Source organism: Eulemur rufifrons, chromosome 28 (assembly GCF_041146395.1).
Source record: "Eulemur rufifrons isolate Redbay chromosome 28, OSU_ERuf_1, whole genome shotgun sequence".
In the NCBI taxonomy this organism is placed as follows: domain Eukaryota; kingdom Metazoa; phylum Chordata; class Mammalia; order Primates; family Lemuridae; genus Eulemur; species Eulemur rufifrons.
The window spans coordinates 57,655,214-57,679,221 of NC_091010.1; the positions used below are offsets into that span (position 1 = coordinate 57,655,214).

General features: G+C 39.3%; 1 protein-coding gene across 3 annotated transcripts in view; it reads left to right on the forward strand.

Annotated features, from left to right (window-relative positions):
* Positions 1 to 15,952, forward strand: part of TDRD1 (tudor domain containing 1) — a 38,964-nt gene extending 23,012 nt beyond the window's left edge. The window contains exons 14-24 of one of the 3 annotated variants that reach the window (XM_069460491.1): positions 122 to 364; positions 770 to 907; positions 3,525 to 3,635; positions 4,368 to 4,538; positions 6,434 to 6,709; positions 7,213 to 7,332; positions 8,567 to 8,683; positions 11,664 to 11,831; positions 12,661 to 12,888; positions 13,513 to 13,559; positions 15,923 to 15,952. In XM_069460491.1, the coding sequence (XP_069316592.1) occupies positions 122 to 364; positions 770 to 907; positions 3,525 to 3,635; positions 4,368 to 4,538; positions 6,434 to 6,709; positions 7,213 to 7,332; positions 8,567 to 8,683; positions 11,664 to 11,831; positions 12,661 to 12,888; positions 13,513 to 13,559; positions 15,923 to 15,952 (1,649 nt within the window). Of the gene's footprint in view, positions 1 to 121; positions 365 to 769; positions 908 to 3,524; positions 3,636 to 4,367; positions 4,539 to 6,433; positions 6,710 to 7,212; positions 7,333 to 8,566; positions 8,684 to 11,663; positions 11,832 to 12,660; positions 12,889 to 13,512; positions 13,560 to 13,640; positions 13,734 to 15,922 lie in introns of those variants that run through there. The other 2 variants (XM_069460493.1, XM_069460492.1) reach the window with 2 other exon arrangements.
* The last annotated feature ends 8,056 nt before the right edge of the window (positions 15,953 to 24,008 follow it).

A 24,008-nucleotide genomic window follows, 5' to 3' on the forward strand; every position in this document is an offset into this window, starting at 1 on the left:
TCCTCAGGTGGGACTTTTTGGTTTGCCATATATTTCTCAAGTTTAACTTTGTAGAAATTAGGAGCTAAATTTCTAAATACTTTAAGAATTATTTTAACATTTTCTAAAAACTCTTTGATAGGAGTAAAGCCATCGTTAGGAATTTGGACTCCAGAAGCTGTTTGTCTCATGAAAAAAATTGTACAGAACAAAATGATCACAGTGAAAGTGGTGGACAAGCTGGAAACCAGTTCCCTGGTGGAGCTTATGGATAAATCTGAGACGCCGAACGTCAGTGTTAGCCAAGTTCTCATAGATGCCGGCTTTGCCGTGGGAGGAAAGGGGAGAGTGACAGATAAGCCCAGTGATGTGAAAGAAGCCAGTGGTGAGTAAAATGTTTACCAGATAATGCCTGTGCTGGAGTTCAGATGGTTCTGTAAACATGTGGTTTCTTGTACTTTCAAAAAGAATTGATGTTGAGTCCCCTTCTGTCTTTAGATCAGGCGTTCATCTGAGTACGTTTAGGAGTGTGTTTGAAAAGTAAAAATTTTTTGAAAGTTTTATGGGTTACTGGCAACTGCAGATCAAGCAGAAATGTAAATTTGAAATTCAGTTAGGTAAGAGTGATTAATCGTAAGACTCACTTTAAGGTTAACGTTCCTATAAAGTTACTCAGAATGTCAGTGGAAATTCAGTTCTTGAAAAGCATTTCCCTCAACAACCCAGCCATCGCCACATCCACCCCCTACTCTGTCCATTTGTTTTGAACAATATTCACTTATTTTCACAGTTCCCTTGGATGTAGAAGGAAAAACAAATCCGTTGGAGTGGACGTGGGTTAAACTTGTGGTTGACCAAACAGTAGATGTTGTGGTCTGTATGATATATAGTCCTGGAGAATTTTATTGTCACGTGCTTAAAGATGACGGTGAGTTGGCTCTTCTCATTTATTTCTTTTTACAAATACGTTGGCATAGATGATAACTTAAGATGAGTTTGTTACTGAGCAGTAAAAGTACTCTTTCCAGGAAGGGTCAACTTAGTATTTGGATTTCCAAGAAAGATGTGGTTATACTTAGTTGGTTTTTATTCTCTTTAAGCCATTATTTCTATTTTCAACAATTCCTTTATATTTAAACCAGTTTAGATTTTGTAGAATGTCTCCCAAACTTGTTTTCAGAAATTAAATTTAATGGACATTGTTGAAGTATAACATACATACAGGTAAGTGCACAAATAAAGAGTAAAGCATAATGAATTATCACAAACTCAACACACTTGTATAAACCAGCCTCTAGGTCAAGAAATGAAACATTGTTAGTATCCCAGAAGTTTCCTTCATGTCTCCTCCTGTCATTATTTCTTCTCTTTCAAAAGTAAACACTATCTAGAGCCTTCCAGTAACTTTGATTGTCCTGGCTTTGAACTTTATATAAATGGCATCATACTAATGTACTCTTCTGTGCCTTGCTGCTTTTTCCCCTGCATTGTGAGATTGTTATGTGTAGCTGTAGCTTGTTTTTCATTGCTGCGTAGTCTTCCATTGTGTGAATATGCTGTAATTATTCCTGTCTACCACTGGACATTTGGCTTGTTTCCAGTTTGGGGCTATCAAATGATGTTGTGAATATTTTTATACAAACTTGGTGCACAAGTGCATGCATTTCCATTGAATCTGTTATCTAGGAATGAAATTACTGGGTCATAAAGGGTATGTATATTTTCAGCTTCAATCAATGAATGCCAGTTTCCACAGTGATTATGACAGTTGTCAGTTTGAAACTTCTAATTGCTCCACATCCTCATGAACACTTGGTATTTTCTTTTTCGTTTAAGCCATCTGGTGAGCATCATTGATTTTTAGCTTTTCTGAATCTTGGTTTTTCTCTGTCAAATGAGGACAGTAAACTGGAGAACTGAGTCTCCATGTGAGTCCCAAGTTGTGAGCTTTGTCTTCTCTTCATTCAGAAGCATCTGGTACAGAGGCCACTGTTTCACATAGGATAAAATTCACAGTGTTGAAGTTGCTTTTTATTTATGTTCGTAGTTGATCATACAAGCATATGGTACAAAATTCAAAAGTTACAAAAGAATATGTAGGGGAAAGTAAGTTTCCCACTTCCTCTTCTCAATCTTCTAAGTATCTTTTTGGATATATCTTGGATATCAGTTCACATAGTGTTTTCCCCACTTTTTCTTTTTAATACAGTTTTTATTTAGGAATAATTTTAGACACACAAAGTTGCAAGGATGGTACATTTCCTGTATACGCCTCACCTAGCCGCTTCTATAGTTAACATCTTACTTAATCATGGTATATGTGCTACAACTGAGAGACGAACAGTGGTCTACCACTGTTAACTGAACTCCAGACTTCATTTGGTTTTTGCTAGATTTTCCACTAATATCCTTTTTCTATTCCAGGGTCCAATCCAGGATACCACATTGCTGTTTAGTCTCCATTCCATTCTTTTTCATGGCTACGTGGTGTTCCACTGTGTAGATTTTTCCTAATTGGCCTTGGTGTGCATAGAGGTTTAGGGTTTCCAAGATTTTGTTATGAAAACAATCCTTGTACTCCGTGATTCTACCATGAGAGTATATCTTTGGGGACAGATTCCTAAAGTTGTACTTAAAAGTTTGTTTAAGGATATGTGTGCTTGTGCTTTTGAGAGGTAGTGTCCTTTCAGAGGTCAGCCAGGCAAATCCCCAGCAACCGAGTATGAGAGTACCTTTTTTACCCCACTTCCAATAATGTGTCCGTAAACTTTTTGATTTTGGCTAATCTGAAAGGTGAAAATTCTGACTCATAATTTAATTTCCACTTTGTTAATGAATGAGCCTTTGTCACGTACTTAAAAGGCCTTTACTTTTCTCTTACTACATCTATAGTGGTTCCAATCCCTTTCTTTACATTCTGAGGCTCCCCGTGGTCTGTCTTTCCAAGCACACCTCTGGTGTTCCTCTTCAGCGGCTCACCTTTCCGCTTCTCTGCTTTGCCATATTGCTCTCCTGAGTGTTTTGTGGCTGTCTAATGTTGAAATTCTGTGTTTTATTTCAGAGCTGTTTCTTCTTTCTAGAAAGCCTTCTGGAATACCCTCTCCTTCGTATTAAATGTCTTGTGCTTCAAATGAAACCTCTAGCACACAGAGCTTGCGAGCTCTCTATACTTTCTTAGCACATATTGTCTGTGCCATCCATTTAGTAATTATGTTTACTCTTTCCAGACAGCTTTTATGTAACTTCTGTACAGGCTTGTGTGCTGTTTCCTTGTCCACATGTAAAGCTCATGCTCTCGGGTACTGATAGCAATGCCATAGTTGTGTCTCTGGCTTAGTAAATTGTTGGGATTATTGAGAGCATTAACTAAATAACAACTTATTTGCCCGATAATTTTTTAATAAGGAAAAGCATTTAGTGTACTTAATAGTTGTTTTGGAATGTACCTGACATTTTTATGATCAGAACATTTCCTGACTTTAAAGGAAAAATCTATGTTCTGTTTTTTTTAAATATTAAATGCTGTATGTGTATTGTATTTTCAGCTTTAAAGAAACTCAATGATTTGAACAAATCTCTAGCAGAATATTGCCAGCAGAAGTTGTCTAATGGTTTTAAGGCAGAAGTAGGGCAACCTTGTTGTGCATTTTTTGCAGGTAAGTTGCAGTTTACTATAATCTTGACTACTAGAACCTTATTTCTTAACATTCAACTCTTATTTTTAGTGAGTTTTTTCTTCTCTATGTTTAAGCAAATTATTTTTTCGCAGCTAAGATTAAATGAATGTTTAAAATGTCATATGTTTTCCCTTCTCTTTTTGTATCAAGGAACCTCCAAGTGACACTTCTTGGCTACACTTTATTAAACATTATTTTGATGCTTTTCTTCCTGGAAAATAAGTTAGCTAATGGAATAGCTGTTCACTGCAGGTTCCTTGTTTCTTCTGTCACCCTGTACATGTTTAGAGTATTTTGAAAGTGTACTTGAAAGACTGTCATTTTATTACAAGAGTTTTTCTACTATTTTTAAACTATTTTACCAAGTAACAAGTAAAACAATCTAAGCCATTAATGGTAAGAGTCTTATAAGTCTCCAGTATTGACACGTGTGTTCAACCTTAAGTCTTCACATTCTGCTCATTGGCTAGGTTGTGAATGAAATGTGTATCAGATACAAAAGTGTGGTCCTATAAATTTTAAAGATATTCTAAAAATGGATTTTGAGGATTCTCATTCTAGAGATTTTTGAATGGAAAACTAAAGGCATAATCTGGGGAAGAGAACAAATTTATTACTTACTTTAGACGAAAGGTGCCCTTTTCAAGATAAATATTTCAAATGTTAATAGAAGGGCAGTATTCCATATCACAAACTTTGTGTTAAATCTAGGTGATGATAATTGGTATCGTGCTTTAGTCAAGGAAATCTTACCAAATGGACACGTTAAAGTACATTTTGTGGATTACGGAAATGTCGAAGAAGTTACTGCAGACGAACTCCAAATGATACCATCAAAATTTTTAAAACTTCCATTTCAAGGGATACAATGCTGGTTAGTAGGTATGGTACAGAATAAGAATTTTTCAACTATTTTCTAATACTTAGAGTATATAATCTAAGCATTAATATCTATAGTTTTAACATTGTTGGGAGTTAGACTATTCTGCTTCACATTATAAAATTTAGAAATTTATTTTTTTAAGATAGTGGCCAAAATGTCCAGTATTGGTGTCGGAGTAGGGAAGCAGCTGCCTTACTAACAATGGGAGTGAAAACTGATAAAAACCCTCTTAAAGGCATTTTGCAGGATTCCTTAAGAACCTCAAATATTCATACCTCCTGACTTAGTAATTTTACTTCTAATTTATCCCAAAGAAATGTTGGAATTGCACAGAGTTCAACTACATAATGATAGCAAAAAATAGCCAATGGTAAGGGATTGATTAAATGATGATCCATGTAATGGATAATGATGGTATCTATTTCTTAGGGTTATTAGGATTAAGTGAATGTTTAGGACAGGGTCTGCTCCTCAAAGTTCTGCAGTATTTAAGTGTTTGCTGTTATTACATGGTCATTAAGATGGCTTTAAGTATATATTATTGATAGGAAGAATTGTCCGTGATTTAAGTGAAGAAAAGTTATGAGAGAGATAGATGCAGGATAGCATTGTGATAAAACAGGTGTTTAGGCATATCATTTAAATGTTCTGTGCTTCAATTTCCTCAGGGTTGTTAACAAAAGAGATAGGCCAGGTGCGGTGGCTCACACCTGTAATCCCAGTACTTTGGAAGGCTAAGCCAGGAAGATTGCTTGAGGCCAAGAGTTTTGAGACCAGCCTGGGCAACGTAGACCCTGTCTCTACTAAAAATTTTAAAAACATGCCTGTAGTCCCAGCTATTCCGGACCCTGAAGCAGAAGGATCATATGAGCCCAGGAATTTGGGGTTACAGTGAGCTATGATCACACCACTGCATTCCAGCCTGGGACAGCATGAGACCCTGTCTCAAATACATAAATAAATAAGAGATAAAAGCATAAAGCACTTAATAGTGCTTGGCATTATACCTATAATAACTGTTATTATAAACATGTCTTTATAAGAATATCTGTGTGTTTATGTGCATGTATGTTTGTCTATCTGCACATAAAAATTGTGGAAGGTTAGATTCCAAAATGATAATAGTGTTTATATTGGGAAGCATAGATGCTTTTATTTTCTTTTGCTAATATTTTCTGTTTATTTTGCACTAGATATGTTTCAGATTGTTTTTTAATTACTATGTCTTATGTCAGCGCTTCTTAAAATGCACGCTCCAAACCAGCATCAACATGGGAACTTGTTAAAAACTGCAGATTCTCAGTCCCTATCATAGACCTACTAAACTAGAAACTCTGGGCAGGGCCTCAAAATATGTTTTAACAAGCCCTCTGGGTGATTCACATGCACTTTCAAGGTTTGAGAGTCACTGATAAGAAAACAAGGGTATAAGCTAAAATTATCCAAGAAAAAATTTTTACTTAAGTATTAATAACTTTAAATGCCCTTTTGAAATTATCACTAGAAACTCTCTGCAAAAGTGAAAGTGTATCAGCTGACATCTTTTACCAGTGTGATTGATAAGTCATGATTTTATGTACGTAACAGTACAATGTAGTGGATTTTAAAAGAAATAATACTCCTTTTGCCTATTGGGAAAATGCAGGATTTAAAGATGTTAGTGGAGAAAGTAAGGAAAGATTCTGAGCTTCCTAAAACCCTAGAGTGTATTAGCAAATGTGTTACATGTAACTCACGCATGGGGGATGTAGGTATATAATTGAGTATTGAAAAAAGATACTGAAAATTGCCAACCTGAATGGTTAAGTTGGCAAGGACCCAGTCCTGGATTACTATTAAAGTAAAAATGCAGTATGTGCATGAGATTCTTTTTAATGCTGTTCTTATTTTCCAGATGTACAGCTTAGAAACAAACATTGGACTAAAGAAGCCACAGCAAGATTTCAGATGTGTGTTGCAGGGATAAAATTACAAGCCAGAGTGGTTGAAGTCACTGAAAATGGGGTGGGAATTGAACTCACCGATCTTTCCACTTCTTATCCCAGAATAATTAGTGATGTTCTGATTGATGAAAATCTGGTCTTAAAAGCTCATTCACCACATACAGAATTGCCAAATAACAGACCTGTTAATAAATATGATCTGGAAATTGATGTACAGGTACTTCAAGGTAACATTTTCAAACCATTTATTTAAATTTATATCATCCTTTGCTTTTTATAGACTGTGAAAATTTTTTCATCCAATACTAAATGACACCATTTTCCTGTAACATATGCTTTATGGATATAGATTAATAGTAGGTTAATTTAATATTAATCTATTATTGGAACATTTTATTGAATATCATTGTTTTTAATGTAGTTATCAGGTAAACATGAATTATACAGATGTTTCCCTTAAAGTTTGAATAAATTTTAAGAATTAATTATACTACAGAAATACACTACAGGAGTGTAATAGTTGAAGGATTCTCATTATAGACTGAACTTTTTTCAGTGATCATAAAATCCCTTAAATTGAATAGATCTATGAAAATACAGATTTTCATTTTAGGAATCTGGAAATGTTAATCAGCAGTTGATGAACAAACTGATTAAATAAATATACTCCTGGGAAAGAAGAGTAAATTCTGTCTATTCCATTCGAGACCTCTGTTTTGTATGTTTTCAGCCATCCCTTCAGCTGAGCAATGGAAGACGATAGAATTGCCAGTTAATAAAACTATACAAGCAAACATACTAGAAATCATAAGCCCAAACTTGTTTTATGCTCTACCAAATGAGATGCCAGGTAAGAAGCCAAAATTTGACATATTTATGCTACTCTTTTAAACTGTATAATGAAAGTGCTTATCTTGAACTCTTTAGTGAGGGGAAGAAGGTGATTTTGTTTCACTCACTGTTTTAAGGCAGAATTGATCATAATACTTAAGGGCAAATTCAGTTATAAAAACACAAATGGGGATACATGAAGGAACACCCTGCAGTCAGCACCTACTCAGTAGCTTGGCCTTGATAATCTACACTCTTTTATCACAATGTCCTTAATTACTGTATAATTTCTTGTTGAAAAACATATTATCTATATTGAATTGTATTTACTGTTTCAGATATATTGAAAGGCTTTGTAGTCAGTCCATAATCATAGTTTTACTACATCTTAGAAACTTAGAAATGTTTCACACCGAAACTAATCATGAAGAAAAGTAACATACTGATTTTTAATTTTTTGTTTTTGTTTCATGGAAGTTTACAATTAAAGAATCTCTTAAATATATATGAGTTTATCCCTGTAGTATCCAAAGGTGAGTTAGTGCAGGTTGGGTGGTGTCTATGCAAAATTATTTGCAGGTACTTTAAGGATGAAAAAATGAACCTTTGTTTCAAACTTTCAAGCTTAGAATTATGATAATACCAATAACTGCTCTTAAATTTATCTCCAGTATTATAAAATATCATCATAGTAAAAAGCAGAGGAGTAGGGTAATTTGATGCTGACAACTTATGTTGTGATGAATTGGAAGTACTATTGAGGATAATTTTGTAATAAGTATAGCATACTTACTGAAAAATATACCAAACACTTGTAAAAATACAGCTTAATAAATTTTAAGTGAACATATTAGTATAACCACTCTCAGGCAAGTGTGGTGGCACATTCCTGTAGTCCCAGCTACTCAGGAGGCTAAGGCAGGAGGATCACTTGTGCCCCGGAGTTTGAGGCTGCAGTAAACTATGATTATGCCACTGCACTCCAGCCCAGGCAACAGAGGAAGACCCCCATCTTAAAAGTGCAAAAATCACCCCAGTCAAGAAATTGGCCCACTGGAGGCTTCCTTCATGCCCCCTCCCAGTATCGACTGTATCCCTTCAGAAAAAGGCAACCAATAGTGGTTATATTTTTTTAATATAATGTATATTTTAATACACAGGGGGGTTTTTATTTAAACTTGACCTTCTTTTGTATACTGTTAGTAGTAGCACTGGAAATTTTCTTTACAAAATATTGCTTTTATATATTTTAGACAATCAGGAAAAACTGTGTATGTTGACAGCTGAATTATTAGAATATTGTAATGCTCAGAAAAGTCAGCCATCCTATAGACCGAGAATTGGAGATGCATGCTGTGCCAAATACACAAGTAAGGTTCTTTTAAGTAAAATATTAAAGGGAAAATATTTAGTCTGTTTTCTTTTATGTGAGATTATGTAGATTTTTAGATGCATATTTCATTTGATTAGATAGAAAAATTAAATACAAAGTTGTAAATTTAATTGATTCAGTTTTTCTATCCTGTATAGATAATTTTTAGGCAAGGATGTAGGTAGAGTTATACAAATCTATCAGTACTTGTAGATAACCAGCTCAAGAAAACCTTACTCTATTATAATAGATCGATAACATTATGAAAAGAGAGATTACAAATAATTTATAGAGCTCTATATGTGAATGTACTAAAAAGAAGAATGAAATGCCTCAGACTTGGCTCATTGATTTCGGTATACTTTAGCCGTTCTCCTGTTTAATATTTCATGTTAACAAATTTCCTTTGCCAACAACACATGCAGTGAATATTCTAGTTTGCCTCCAGGATGGAGGTAAAGTGGAGCTGGAGCCAGGTCACATGGCTGCTTTAAGGGCTACAGGTGGGAGGCCTATTATGGGGGCATCTATGGGCATGGCTCGTGCCATTCCCCAGGCAGATGGATGGATGGTGGCCCAGCAGGACTGGAGATGAGTTCACAGGGGGACAGGGCTGCTACCAGGCAGGGACTGAGGTCTGAGAGTCTGCCACTGGATCTTGGGATCCTGCCTTCTCAAAGCAGCCCTCCTTAATCTTGGGCTCCTCTAGGGTTTGGAAACCTACCTGGATCCCAAAGTTCCCACAAAGGGACTTTTGTTTGTGAATGGCTACCAAATTATTTCTGTAGGGAAGATGCAAGCTGGGGACCTATTGTTCCCCCATCTTGCTGATGTCATACCCTAGTTTTGTTTTTCTTTTGTATGACAACTGTAACTATGCTCTTCTTCCCTTTCTTCTCAATAGAAGTAAGTCATAATTTTTGGTTAGATAAATATTCTGTATTACTTTATTAGGACTGCATAAATACTATTCACAGCTGAGCCATGTAGCATACTATGATTACATTTCTCTTTTGCCAATTCTATTGTTAGTGTTCTTTATACTTTCATTAATTATCTTTGCTGCATTAGTCTAAATTCCTTCAAAGAACACTTCTGTGTACTTTATCAACTTTTATCATATTAGAGGCATCTTTATTCAGCCTTCCAACCTCCGGTCCACACTGCTTGTCTTCCAGACCTGAGCTGTCATGGGGTTCTTCCTTCACCATTGTGCTGAGGATTGTTTCAATACTGCCCCTGTTTTCTGGGTTTATTTTCCACTCCACCTTCTTAGCTAGATTTCTCCCTCCTTTGTCTCACCTTGTTTTCTGGACTGCTGACTTCCCTTTTGATTTACTTACAGTATTGAGTGAATCGCATCCTCCAGAACCTCAGGAAAGTTACGTGTAAGAGAAATTCTCTTATCTTCCCGTGTTTGAAAAGTATTCATTGTACCCTAATGGTTAATTGATAGCTTGCCTGGATATAGACTTCTAAATTGAAAATCATCTTCCCCTTAAAATTTTGAAGGCATTGCTTTTATTGTGTTTTAGCTGTTGGTGTTTCTGGTCAAAAGACAGATGTCATTCCAATTCTCCCAACTTTGTACATATTTTTTTCCTTTGTGGAATTTTTAGTATCCTCTTCAATCTCATGTTTTGAAATTTATGATATGACTTGGTATGGTGGTTTTCTTTAGAAATTCATGAGCTTCAGTTTTGAGAAATTTTCTTGAATTAATGCTTTTATTCCCTTTTCTTCTGTTTTAGGAACTCTTAGTCTTCTAATATTGGACTTGAACTCTTCTGCTAAATTTCTTTCCTCTTTCATCATTTTTGTTTTTTCAAGAAATTTCTTTAGTTTCATATTCTATATTGAGGTTTTCATTTCTGATACTTTTAGTTTCAGTAGGTTTTTTTTTTTCCCCTATGTTTTAATACTATCCCGTTCCTATTTTCAAGGATGGAATGTCATTTCTCCAAGGATATTGCTATCGTTCTTTTAACTTTGTCTGCTTCCTCCTTTCTGTTTCCTTGAGGTCCAGTTAAGTTTGTTTTAGTCTTCTTTGTCATGTTAGAGGCTTTCTTCAAATATCTGATGACCCTTTGCTGTTCACATATTTAAGATGGGGCACTAAGAAGTTATTTGGGAGTTTCTTTGTGTGTGGACAGGGCTTGTCTACAGGGGCCTTCACTGTAGGTGATCTGGCTTTGCCATTTCATTGTGGACTCCCCAGGTCTATACCTTGAAGCGCTCTGACTTAGGATAGCGGTCTCCTCGTTGAGCGCATGATTTGCTGATTAGTGTTAAACTCTCCTCTCCTGCTCTGCCTCATGTTCCCCAGTTCATGGTCTCTCTAGAGAAGAAACCTCTATTTGTCTGCCCTTGCATAGGAGCAGTTACCTGGAAAGAGGGAAGGTATTCTAAGCTTTATTAAAATGTGAACATAAAGCTCAACATTCACTTTGCCAACTTTATAAAAATAGGTATTATATGTAAATGTGTCTGTGAACTACAGTCTACTGAGATGTCTTGGGAAGTAACTCTGCTGCTTTTGCCCAACCCTCGTTTCCTGCTCCGTCTGTGCTCCTCCTTTTGGACGAGTAGCACCAATTACTGGGCCTTGGGGCTTGGGGGTTTGGGAGGCAAACAAGATGCTTCTTGGCCTCCCCACTGCCCGCTTTGGTTGTGCTACCAAAATGGCTCTGAAATCGTTCTCATTCATGCATCTGCTTTCCAGCTTCCAGTGTTGTATTATCTTCCCTCTTGTTCTCTATCCTTGTGGTTTTGTGCCTTTTTAGAAAGAAATCCTGTTGCTATCTTTTTAGTAAGATTTGGAAGGAGTAGAGATAAATACTTGTATTTAATCCAGACTCTACTCAGAAATCTTGGCATGAATTTTTAAGTCATATAAATGTAAGTGTGAATAACCATCTTAAAGTAGGGGAGGGGTCATTTACTGTAACTGCTTACCTGAGATTTCATTATATTTTCAGGTGATGATTTCTGGTATCGTGCAATTGTTCTGGGAACATCAGACACTGATGTTAAAGTGCTCTATGCAGACTATGGAAACATTGAAACCCTGCCTCTTTCCAGAGTGCAGCCAATCACTTCCAGCCACCTGGAGCTTCCATTCCAAGTTATTAAATGTTCACTAGAAGGTAGACAATTAAGTTACTTTCCAATTTGGATGTCTGTGGGAATTTGTTTACCTTTATGCTTCATAGCTCTAAGTCTAAATCAAATAGATATTTCAAGTAACTGCTCAGAATTTTAAATACCAAGCAGAGTTTTCAGAGAAATTTCATATTCTTTATTTAATTCTCACAAAAACTATATTCAGTTAGTCTACCTTTGTTTTACAGATCAGTTTCAGAGTGCCCAGGTTCCCTGGTTGCAAAGCCTAGTAAGTGGCAGGGCCAGCGTATGAACCAGGTCGTCTGACCTCTCATCCGGGGTCTTTCTGCTTTGTCACACCTCTCTTTAGGGACGAAACGCATCCAAGTGACACCACTCTTGCCTGCCTTACTATGCATACTAAATCTGCATGTATTCAGCTCTTCAGTTAGAATATAAATAAAGTGAATGAACTAAAATACCTAGAGTAGCTTTTAACTGTTATTCCTGATTTCTTTACACAGAAGCCCTAGCAGGTAATACCATGCTGATTGCCTCATAGTCCACTTTGGTTTTGACTCAGAGTTGGAGAATTATCTTTATTATTGTTTGCTTCTTCCATTGGAATATGTGAGGCAGACACTATGACTGTTTTGTGTTCCCCAGACTGAGATTAGTGCTTGGTGTCTTGGAGGTGACCAAAAAATATTTATTGAGTAATTTTTTTTTAATGCAACGGCAGTAGTACATCAAAACTTAACCTAAATTCACCTAAAATCAGGAAGCCTTTGCTTATTATTCTTAGATAGTTTATCTAAATGTTACCACTTTTAAAAGGGACTTGAAGACTATAATATGCCATTTCTTTTCCAGGACTAATGGAATTGAATGGAAGCTCCTCTCAATTAATAATAGTACTACTAAAAAATTTCATGTTGAATCAGAACGTAATGCTTTCTGTGAAAGAAGTTACTAAGAATGTCCATACGGTGTCGGTTGAGAAATGTTCTGAGAATGGTACCGTCAGTGTAGCCGATAAGCTGGTGGCATCTGGTCTGGCAAAAAACATTGTACCACCAAAGCAAAGTGCTTTAAATACAGGTATTTTTAAAGTGTAATTAATAACGGATGTAAAGTGTAATGAATAACAGAGATAATCAATTTAGTTGACCTGACCTTTCCTCACTGCCTGTGGCCACGCTCCTCTTCCTCCTCCTCTCCAAATCCAGTGGCAGGACTGTGATTCCCGTTGCTACTGCAGAGGAGCCACCTTGGTGGCAGCGGTCCTCTGAGTCCAGGTCTTCCTTAGATCAGGCTCCGCACCATCGTTGTGAGAGTTGGTGCCGAGAGCTTTGGAAATGTCAGGCATTCTGCAGGTGCCTTGCTTCCTCAGTTTACTTTTGATCCTGATCAAAATGAGAATAGCTCATACTTTTGAGGTTGCATCTCCCTGGTACTTCATAAGATGTATGTTTGGCAGGCCTGCCCTCAATCAAAAGAGATTCCATATACGATAGACAAAGGACCTAGACCTTGGTGATGTGGGTGTTAACTTGGTTAAATCAAGGTCACAGTAGTACATAGTCAAGGCCCAAATGGGTCAATCCAGTTCTTTGCAGCTGGAGCCAATGCACAAGGGGCAGATCTGTTATATGTTCAGACTCCAGGTTTTTCTTATTATTTACGCTGTAGGTCATCTAATGACTCTCTTGTATTTGCTTCTAGAAAAGACATATAGAATGAATTGCTGCTGCACAGAGTTACAGAAACAAGTAGGTAAAATTTCCTCTGAGTGAAATTATACTCCGAGCATTTTCAGAAATTAAATTATGCTATTTCTTTTTCACCTATAGGTTGAAAAACACGAACAGATTCTTCTCTTCCTCTTGAACAACCCAACAAATCAAAATAAATTTATTGAAATGAAAAAACTGTTAAAAAGTTAAGATAAGTTTGTTTTTGCTACTTGTGTTGTCACCAATAGGATGTCTCCAGTTATATTGTCAGGATAGATCTAATGGAGTGAAACCCCTTGTAAGGCTGTACTTTTTTTGTGATCTAGTAATCTCAGGTTTGGTTGCAGATATTTTTGCTGTCTTCCTAGGTTTGATCTGATCATTTTCCTTTGACACTGCTAATGGAACTGAGCCCAGGGGTGTTCTAGTTGCATCAGCCTTTCCTTATTGTTTGATTTTGAGAATGCTCATGTTATTGATACGTGGAGGGACATGTAAAAATTGTTGTGAGGTAAAGCTTAGCCTCAAATGCTTTGTCTAGATTTGAAATTAACTCAGATCTCACTTGTGCACACTGCGGTAAACATGTTTAGCACTTTTTATGAATAGTATCTAAGGGACTAAGAACGGAAGCGGGCTGCACTGACTATATTTCGTTTCAAAACAAAATGTACTCCCCCTTTTGGCTGTGGTGTTTCTACTGTTGAAAAAACATATTGGTGAGTTTTTAAACCAATATGTCCTGCTCTCTTTTTTTACTGTCTGGGATCCTTTGTCCCGAAATGGCTCTCAGAAATTCCTTTATGATCAATAGCCAATTAGAACTTCTGATCAGAATGAAGTTGTCCTCCTTACCACTTTGAGTTGATATCAATTCCAGCCAAAAGCAGAGGAACTTCGATTTACTTGATATGTATATGCTTTTGTTGACTAAGGTGCAGTTTATATTAGACTGTTTGGAAATAACCCAAGAGGCCATATTGCTCTTTGTGAATCTTTTATGGCCATAATAATTCTCAGGTAGGAAACGACTATGTTAAAACATATTTTCCATGTGATAATGTACTGTTTCTTCTTTGTTTTTAAGAAAGTACAGCTGAGTTCTAAACTAAATGTCATTAATGCAAGATCAACAGTGTTGATTCTTATGATTTATTTCATTTACAAATTTTGAGTTTTTAATAAATGCTGCTTTACAGTTGCAATTACAACTTTCAGTCTTTTCTAATACATTGTCTTAGATACTGACTGCTTTGTGTGCTTGAATTTAAAATCTTTACTGGTGATTTTAATTTCATAGATGAAGGAACACGCAATGATGTGGACTTCTGGAATTTAGTCTTAGCACCAAGTCAGCATATTTTTAACTAAGTTGGTTAACTTGTATGTGCTTTTTATCTGTGTAATAGCTTTTTTTCATAAGGGTATTAAGGGTGCATACACATACAACTTAAGATGAAACTTCCATTTACTATTGTTTCTAGGTAGATTAAGATTAGGGCTTAGTAGCTTAAAAAAACTTGATTAAAAGCATAGTAGTTGAACTGGCTTTTCCCCTACTGTGGGAATAAATAGATGTTGTCTGTATTTGAATACAGTATAATACCTTGTATTTGGGTAGTGCCTTATTTACAAAGCACTTTTACATCTAGGCACATAATTAGTCTTCATAATACCTTTGAAAGGGACGTAGAGCCCATTTTACAGGTGAGAAGGTTGAGGCTCAGAGAGGTTATTTACATGACTGCCCCAAAGCACACACACAGACGGGAAACTAGGTCTTTACAACTTAAAGCTAGGTTCTCTTTACTGCCCTTTGCTGCTACCTGTATGCTATGCTACCGTATCTTTTTAGTTTAGATGAGTTTTATAGGGCATGAAACTAGGGGGTTATTTTATTAGAAAGAAACTTAAGTACATGGTTGCTTAAGCATTTAAGCATACTTCCTTCATTGTGGTGAAAATACAGCTGAATATTTACTCCTTTAAATTCTTCCTAAATATGGAGAAAATGTGTTTAAAATATATTTCAGCATCTTTGGAGAAATTTGTTAATGTAAAATTGCTAAAGTGGGAGTGTTATGAGAACATAAAACCCTCTGTAATCTATTGCTCAAAAGTGATTCTTCAACAGACAAATTACTGTCAACAATTTTTTATATCTGAAGTAGAGTGCCAACTGCTGTATTTTATATTTGCGAAGGGGAGTATAAACCACTATACTTAACATATGGCACTGTTATTTGGTGGTTAATTTTTTTAACTGACAGATCTGACTTAAATGTGTATTTTCAGTTAAAAGTGAATACTTGATTTGCTTGCACTTAAAATAGAAATTAAGAACCACAGTGATTGAGTTTTTATATAAGGCATAATGATAGTTGATTTTTCTCTTTCAGAAACAGTCTCTTTTGGAGATGAACCCTTAGGAGAAAGGAAACAGCAAAGGCTAGACTTAGTAGAGGAAGTACAGCATCTTGTGGTGGTGTTACGGGAATCTTTTCTTTGTCTGCTTTTTCTTTAATGCCTCCATTTTTGCCTGCCTTCCATTCTTCTATTAGATTGGTCGGTTTTATTCACCCCCCCACCGAGTTCGTCCCACCAAGTAAATATTGCCTAAAAGATTCAGCCCAAACTCATGGGAGTACTGGGAAAAGGAATACAGGGGATTTCTACTGTATATATAACTTTTTATTACTTAAAGGTACTGAAGAAAATATGGTTCCATGTTAATACTGGATACATCTAGTTGGCGGGTAGATGAGTTTTATTATTTTCTAGACCTTTGAAATACTCCTTAATAAACTATTCCCTGCATTCCCTGTCATCATCTGCCTCCTCCACAAAATGAACGTTCTTTGGTTTCTTGCTCCTTTATTATCTGTTCTTCGTTTCCTGTGCACTCTGAGGTCATCAGCTTCTTTCTCTCCCTCCATAATTGGATCACTTTTCTTTTGGCCTTCGGACACAGTGTCTGTCCTTGAGCTCTGGACCACTCCAACCAAGGAAGGAATTCTCTCTCTGCTTCTGCCGTCCATACCCTTTCAACTCGGTACCAGATTTTTATTGTAGGTAGAATTTACTGTTTCCTGAAGCACAAATACAGTTATCAATTTAAGTTAAAAAAAAAAAAAAAAAACTTGGTTAGAATACGTATTTTTCTTGAAGCACGTAAAATAATCTTAAATTCCCCTAAACTCACCTGTGTGGAGTGATGGGCCAGCCGACTTTCCTGGCAGCTTCACAGTTTCTCTGTGGGAAGTTTTCCATGATTTAAGCATTAGACTCTGACAACTGAAGATTTTGTCACCAACTCAAAACAGATACTTTCAGACTTTTTCGTTTTGTTTCTTCTGGTAATGTGTGTCAGCTAATCTGTTAGATTAAATGGAATTTATCCATATGTAAAAAGTTGTTCAAACATTGATGTGCTTCTATTAGATAAGAGTTTATGCTGCTTTCCCCAATAAAATCTTTTCGCTTGTCAACCAGCTTCCCCCCATGTGCTTATTGCCAGCATTTTGCCAATTTCCTTTTGTTGTACGTACCCGGAGCACTAGATGTGTTCATACTGTCTGCTCCATCCCAGCTGCAGTGGACGTGCACATGAAGACTATGGAATCACAATATTTTATTAAGGAAAATCAGGGGAGCAAATCAAGGTACATTAAAAAAAGTATTTCTTCAAATCTCAACATTTATCACTTGGTATTAGAAATTTGAGTAGGAACTTAATTCAGTGGAATTTAATATTACATGGTGATCCAGCTGTTTGCCTTATATTCCTAAAAAGAGACTGATACTTATATTAGTCTCACAAATGGGGATATGGGTTAAATGTCGCCTGGATTTGACATACTATAGACCACCATTTCTTATTTATGAATAGGTTTAAGAAGTTTCCTATTTTAATTAACATGGCAGCTGCATTTTTTTTTTTTCGGTGAATACTTGTGCTCCAGCTTTGTGCCTGACGTGGTGGCAGGTGCTGGATTTATTGTTTAGTAGGGCTACTGGGGCCCTGTCACAGCAGCTGATGAGTCTTCAGAGCCCCTCAGAATACCTAGTTTTGTCCCAGATAGTAAGTACAGTAGAGCCGAGACCATATATCCAAACAGTTTATTCCCGGGCAGAGAGGCCTTGTGAATATTGAGAGAAGTCATACCCAGTTCACCAGGGATTTTTGTCACGCTGATTAAACAGTGAATTCCCCTGGCATTGGCAGGGAAAAAGGACATATGTGATAAGCCTTTTGTTTTGCTAGAATTTTTTTTGCTGCAGCAGCTAGAAATGTAAAAGTCCCAAAAGTTGTGAATGAGGGAGATTAGCATCCTGAAATTGAGCTCTCGCTGTATAATAAATACTCCAGAAATCCACACGTGAGGATCCTTACTTAGCAGCAGGACCCTAAGCTGCCAGATTCCAGTACAGCACCCAGGTCATGGTGAGGCCCACTCCTGGGAGACGGCCGGCCAAAAGCATAAACCTTTGTTACTGGTGGGCTCCTCACCAACAGCTGCTTGGGTCTGGGCTTAGCCAAAAAGGACACCTAGGCTACCTGCCAGTGTAGGTGGTTCTGTAGCCAGACTTGGGCCCAAACAGTTCTTAACTACACACACAAGGAAGATTCTCAGGGATGGTTTTTGTCTGTCATTGGAGGGCAGCTTGTGGTTCTAAACATGCAGTTAAGAGTAGTAGCATGGTTTTGCTTGCTGGAATTGCGGTTCGGTTAGCAGAAAGGTTACTGCCCAAGTGCACAGGATGAGAGCTACAGAAGGCTTGCAGGGAGAGCCGTTAACATTCTCCTATTGCAGGTTTAACTTCCCTAGGGAAGTTCTGACATCTCAGCCTTAGACCGTCGCTTCAGATAACTTCCTAAGACTGGTTTCATTTAAGGTCTTAGCTGCCCAGCCTTGGCCATTTTCCTGTGCTTGCCTTCTTACCTTGAGACCCAGAGGTGATGCCATTTTTAACACCTTTTGGTGATAACTTTTTGATATAGGGGTACTTGCCTCCTGTGATGTGTGCCTTCCAGGAAATGAGATGGACTCCAGTGCTTATTATAAGGCAGGAAAGCCTACTCTGCCTCCTCCAAGGCACACCCAAATGCCTTTCAAAATGCAGTCGATGAATACTTAAGGCATACGTGGATATGTGAAAACTAAACACAAAATTCATGATACAATTTGGAGAGGCGAAGGGAATGACACAGAAGTATTGACGGTTTGATGGTTGGACCTATGCCTTTGCCTTTGTAGACATCCCATGTTTACTTGATTCAGCCAGAAAACATCACGTTCCCCAAAAGCAAATCCAGTATAACTTTGTGCATAATTCTCAGTCTTAAGGAGTTGGGATGTATGCTTTAACCCTTAGAACAACTGGTTCCTATTGCAAACCCAAGGGGCTTTAGCTTTGAGATGGCGGTATTTCAGCTCCTCCTGTCTACCCCCACCCTTGTTCTTTCTCATTCTTAGCTCCACAGTTCTTGCTATGGCTTAATTTGCTACCTTGTGGAGCACTTCAGAGGCCCTTTCTGGGATGGTTTCTTTGCTATCTAATAGGCATTGTTTCCTGTTCTTTGATTCCTCAATAAAAGGGCTCTGATTAGTGGCTGCTCTGTGGATTCTGGGAAATATGCAGCTTTGCAGCTCTGTTATGCATCCTCCCTTTGTTGTGTTGTTTTCCTTGCTGTCATCATTTATATCATTTGGGGAACTGGATCAAAGAATTAGAGTGGGGGTTCTATAGGGTTAGGATCTGTGTACCCATCACTCTTTGTAGGTCAAGAAACTGAGCAATCAAAAGTTAAGCATCTTTCCTGTGTCACAAAACCAACAGGCAGGAGAACTGGCTGGAGAACCCCAGATCTCTTCACCTCCAAAGCCACGGGCATTTCGCTACACTGGGTGCCTCCAGGTGGTGTATGTTGGGGAGTGCTGAAGTCTCCATTTATCTCTGCACGGAATTCAGAGTCATCTCTGTGCCTTGCGTGTTTGCAGGTGAGACATACCACACAGGGCGACTCATGAATTCACATTTTAAAAGGGCATTTATGCTGTACACTTAACCAGGCACCAGGGCTGCAAAGGTGAATAAGGCAAAGTCCCGGGAAGCAAGGAGCTCGCAAAGCCTTGTGGGATGATGGGCCTTCATAATTTATTTTTTTTAATTCCCCTAAATCTTCACAAAGGAAAGTTCATAGATGACAAAAGTAGCTGCCCAGCTTTCCACCCTGCGAGTCAGCCACTTGCCATTCTCCAGAGCCTGGGCCACTGTCTGCCCTGCTTCCTACGTGCACACCTGGTGGTAGCACCTGCTAGGCGTCTGACTATACATCAGTCTGTTTGAAGTTTGAAGCAACTGGTGTCTCCTCCAGTATTTATACTTTCAGTTCTTTACCTCTTAATCATGCAATAAAAATGGGAAATATACCCAATTAAAGATGTCAAAATAGGAACATCCAGGATTGAAATTTGGCTTCTCCAAGGTAAACCTAATTAGGCAAAAGTGTGTTGGTAAATGTTGAACAACTGCCAGGTGGGGTGGCTCGCACCTGTAATCCTAGGGCTTTGGGAGGATGAGATGGGAGGATCGCTTGAAGCCAGGAGTTTGAGATCAGCCTGGGCAATATAGTGAGACCGCCCCCCTCACCCCCCGCCTTAAAAAAAAAGTTTAACAATCAGCATTAAGGGGTGGGGGAAGAAGGTTGTTGAAGGTGGAATTTCCACTTTTACCTAGGACCTGAGGTCTGCACTTCTTGGACCTCTCCACTGCATGTGGCTATTGAGCACTTGAACGGGACTAGTGCAAATTGAAGTGTGCTGTAAGTGTAAAATATAACAGGATTTTGAAGGCTTAGTATAAAATATTTCATATTGATTACATGTTGAGATATTTGGGATCTTTAGGTTAATATTAATGTTACTGAAATCTAGTCTGTACAGAGTAAAACATCCTCAAGCGATCCTCCCACCTCATCCTCCCAAGGTGCTAGAATTACAGGCACGAGCCACCCCACCTGGCAGTTGTTCAACATTTCCCAGCACACCTTTGCCTCTCTTCACTTTTTAAACGTGGCTACTAGAACATTTAAAATTACACGTGTCTTGCATTACATTTCCCTGGGACAGTGCTGATGTACAGGCGGAGACCATCCCTCTCCAGCATTTAGACCTCAAGGTAAGTTCTCCTGCAGGGATAACATGCTGGTACATTACCTGTGCTGCTCTGGTGTGGCCTTATTTTTACTTTTGGGTGCTCGGTCAGCGTTATTGGGAGAAACGAACTGAGTGAAAAATGAGTCATTCTTCCCCCCTCTCCTCTTCACTGAGGTTTGCAACATTAGAGTTACCACGGGCCACTTTCACCGGAAGCTGTCAGTGCTGGGAGGGTTGGAAACCATCTGAGAGCTACAGACTGATGTGTTTTTGAATTTTTAAAAAGGAAAGGTGTAAAAACAAAATTGTTGTTTGCCTATCAGATTGACATTTACAAGAATTAATGGGGGAGGAACGTGGAAAAAAGGAGACATGTCAACCTTCCTAAGAGGGCAATTTGATAATAAGCATCAAAAGTCCTAAACTGTATGTTCACTGTATCCAAGAAATTTACTTTCTTGCAGTTTAATCCACAGAAGTAATTGGACAAAAGCACAAAGATACCTAATTGTATTATTAAAATTGAAAGTTTAATGTTCAACAATGGCAGATAAGTACATTAGAACATTACGTAGTTTCTCAAGACAGAACAATGTTCAAAATGGGAAGTGGAAAATCTTTTTAATGTACAGCTTGTATGTAATGAGCTAAAAAAAGGTAAATTTTCATATAGGTAGAATGACCGTGGAAGACTATACACCATAATGTTAACAGTAATTATCTCTGGGGGGTGGAAAATGAGCGGTTTATCAACTTGCTTACTGGAATTTTTTTTTTTTTTTGCAATGAGCATACATTGTGCAATGACACTTTTTGGATGAAGTATAAAATTATAGATTATGCAATAGCGTTTATTGAGAGCTTACTATGCACAAAGCATCGTGCCAGACATTGTGCTTTGTGGCGTTTGTTTTAAAAACTCAGGCGCCCACAACTTAAATGAGGATGCTAACCAAAAGGTCCACTTAACACTCAACTGCAATAATAAGACAGGTAAACTAACAAAAGGCAATTGCCACGACAAATAGAAAAGATGCCAAAGTCAACATTTTTTCATGGATTGGAGCAGTAAATCGTGTGGAGTAGACAGCTGATGGCACAGTGCTCACAGCTGCACCTCGGAGGCTGGGCGGCGCACGTGAAAGTACGTACTTGGTTTATTTGCGGACCTTGGCCGACGCCTCCTGAAAAAACGCGAGGGGCGAGGCCGGCCGGGTGCCCAGAGCGTCTCCGACCGCCAAGGGGACCGGCCGCGCCGCCCTCCGCGCCGCTCCCGGAGACGCGAGCAGGTGGCCCACGTGGCTGCTCCCCCGGGCGACCCTCCAGCGGGCGCGTCCTGGCTGGAGCTGGGCCCGCGCCCGCGATCAGAGCCGCCCGGGCGCCGTGCGCTGTCCCCGCGCTCCTCCGGGTGAGTCGCCGCCCTGCGTCGGCCCCGCTCGGCGGGGGTGCTGCCTACCGACCCGCGTCCCTAGCCGAGCAGCCCGCCCTGCTCCGGGCGCCGAGACCGCGCGGCCCCGCCTGGACGTGGCGGGCTTTGTTTGGCGCCGGCAGCCCCCACCTGAGCGCGGCCTTTCCGGGCGATCGCGAGCCGGGAAGAGCGCACCTGGCGCGCGCCTCCCACCGGTCCCCGCGGTTGGCCCGGGGCGGGAAGGGCGCGGCACGCAGGTAAGGGGGTCGGGCTCGGGTCTGTGGCTGGGGGAAGGCAGGTTGTATTGAACCCGAGCTTCCCTGGCGGCCGCGGCGGGGAACTCGCCTTTTGAATAAAAGTTTTGGGGATATGACCCCCTCCCCCAGTATAGGACGTGTATAGGTGTTAAGGTGACTCCGTGCAGTTTTCCCAGGCAGCTGCGTGGCCCCAGGGAAATGTCTGCAAGGAGAACGGAGAGGGGCCCGCTGCCCTGAGAGATTCGCGCTTGGGCGATGGGAAGTCCAGGGCATTTGTCCTCCTCTCTGTGACTTCACAGGCTGAGACAAACCCTGTCCCACCTCCTCCCCCTACCTGGCTCAGCTCTGCTTCCCACACTTCTTCCCAGGGCCCTGGTCCGTGTTGGGGGGCTGGCGCTGAGTCTTGGCCACCTGCTGGGCCGGTAAATGGGAGGGTCTCAGAATTGCACTTTGGAAAGTTGCCAGGTGCATAGAGTTTTTAAAAACATCTTGGCACCAGGCAGAAGAGAAGAGAGGAGGGGCTACCTTTGATTGTGGAATCAAGACTTCAGCTGAGAGAGGCCGTGCAACGGGGACGCTGTGCCATGTGTTTGATGTCTTGGAGATATGAATAATTAGTGCCTGTACAATTTTCAAATGACAAGCTTTTTAAAGTAAAACAAACAAAAACCTTAGAACCTCTAAGCGTCTTACAGATTTATGTCTAAAAATTTAAGGTGTGTTTTGCTCTCAATGTGACATTACCTTAGGCAGCGTCTATTTATTGAGAAAAGAGTCAGAAAAGAAAAGGAACAAGTCAGAGAGGTACGACTGCAGTTGGTGAAGGCCACCCGAGTGAATCCATAAATGTTGCTGGCTTCCAGCAACCGGAAGCCATTCTCTTCTTGTGTCTGACTGGGATACAACCCCCCCAGGACTTACTCTTCTTTTGTAGAAATCCATGTAAGAATTACCCAGACTAGGTCCCCAGGCAAGTCTGAGGGGGAATCCTTCCTTCATCATCCCCTTCTGGGTGACTGAAAATCATCAATTACATATTTTTTTTACTAAATTTGGTTTGTGGTCTGCCATCCAGAGCTCAGAGCCACTATTTCTTCTGACTTCAGTAGGCTCAGGCCCCTCCTGGAATGAATCATAGAGGCCCATATTTTTATAGATAAGGAAACTGAGACCCAGTGTTAGAGTTTTAGGTTCAAGGCAAAATTGAGCAGAAGGTATAGCTATATTCCATGTACCACCTGCCCGGTCCTACAGAGGCACAGCCTCCCCCATTAGCAACGTCTGCCACCAGAGTGGCACAGTTGCTACAACTGGTGAACCCCCATTGACACATCACTATGACCCAAAGTCCATAGTTGACATTAGGGCTCACTCTTGGTGTTGTACCTGCTATGGGTTTGGACAAATGTGAAATAACATATATCCACCATCATAGTATTGGACAGAGTAGTTTTACTGCCCTAAAAATCCTCTTGGCTCCACCTGTTCATCCCTCCCCGCCTCCCCAGCCCAGCCCGGCCCGGCCCAGCTCCTGGCAATCACTGATCTTTTTACTGTCTCCATAGTTCTGCCTCTTCCAGAATGTCGTATAGTTGGAATCATACAGTATATAGCCTTTTCAGATTAGCTTCTTTCACTTAGTAATATAAATTTAAGTTTC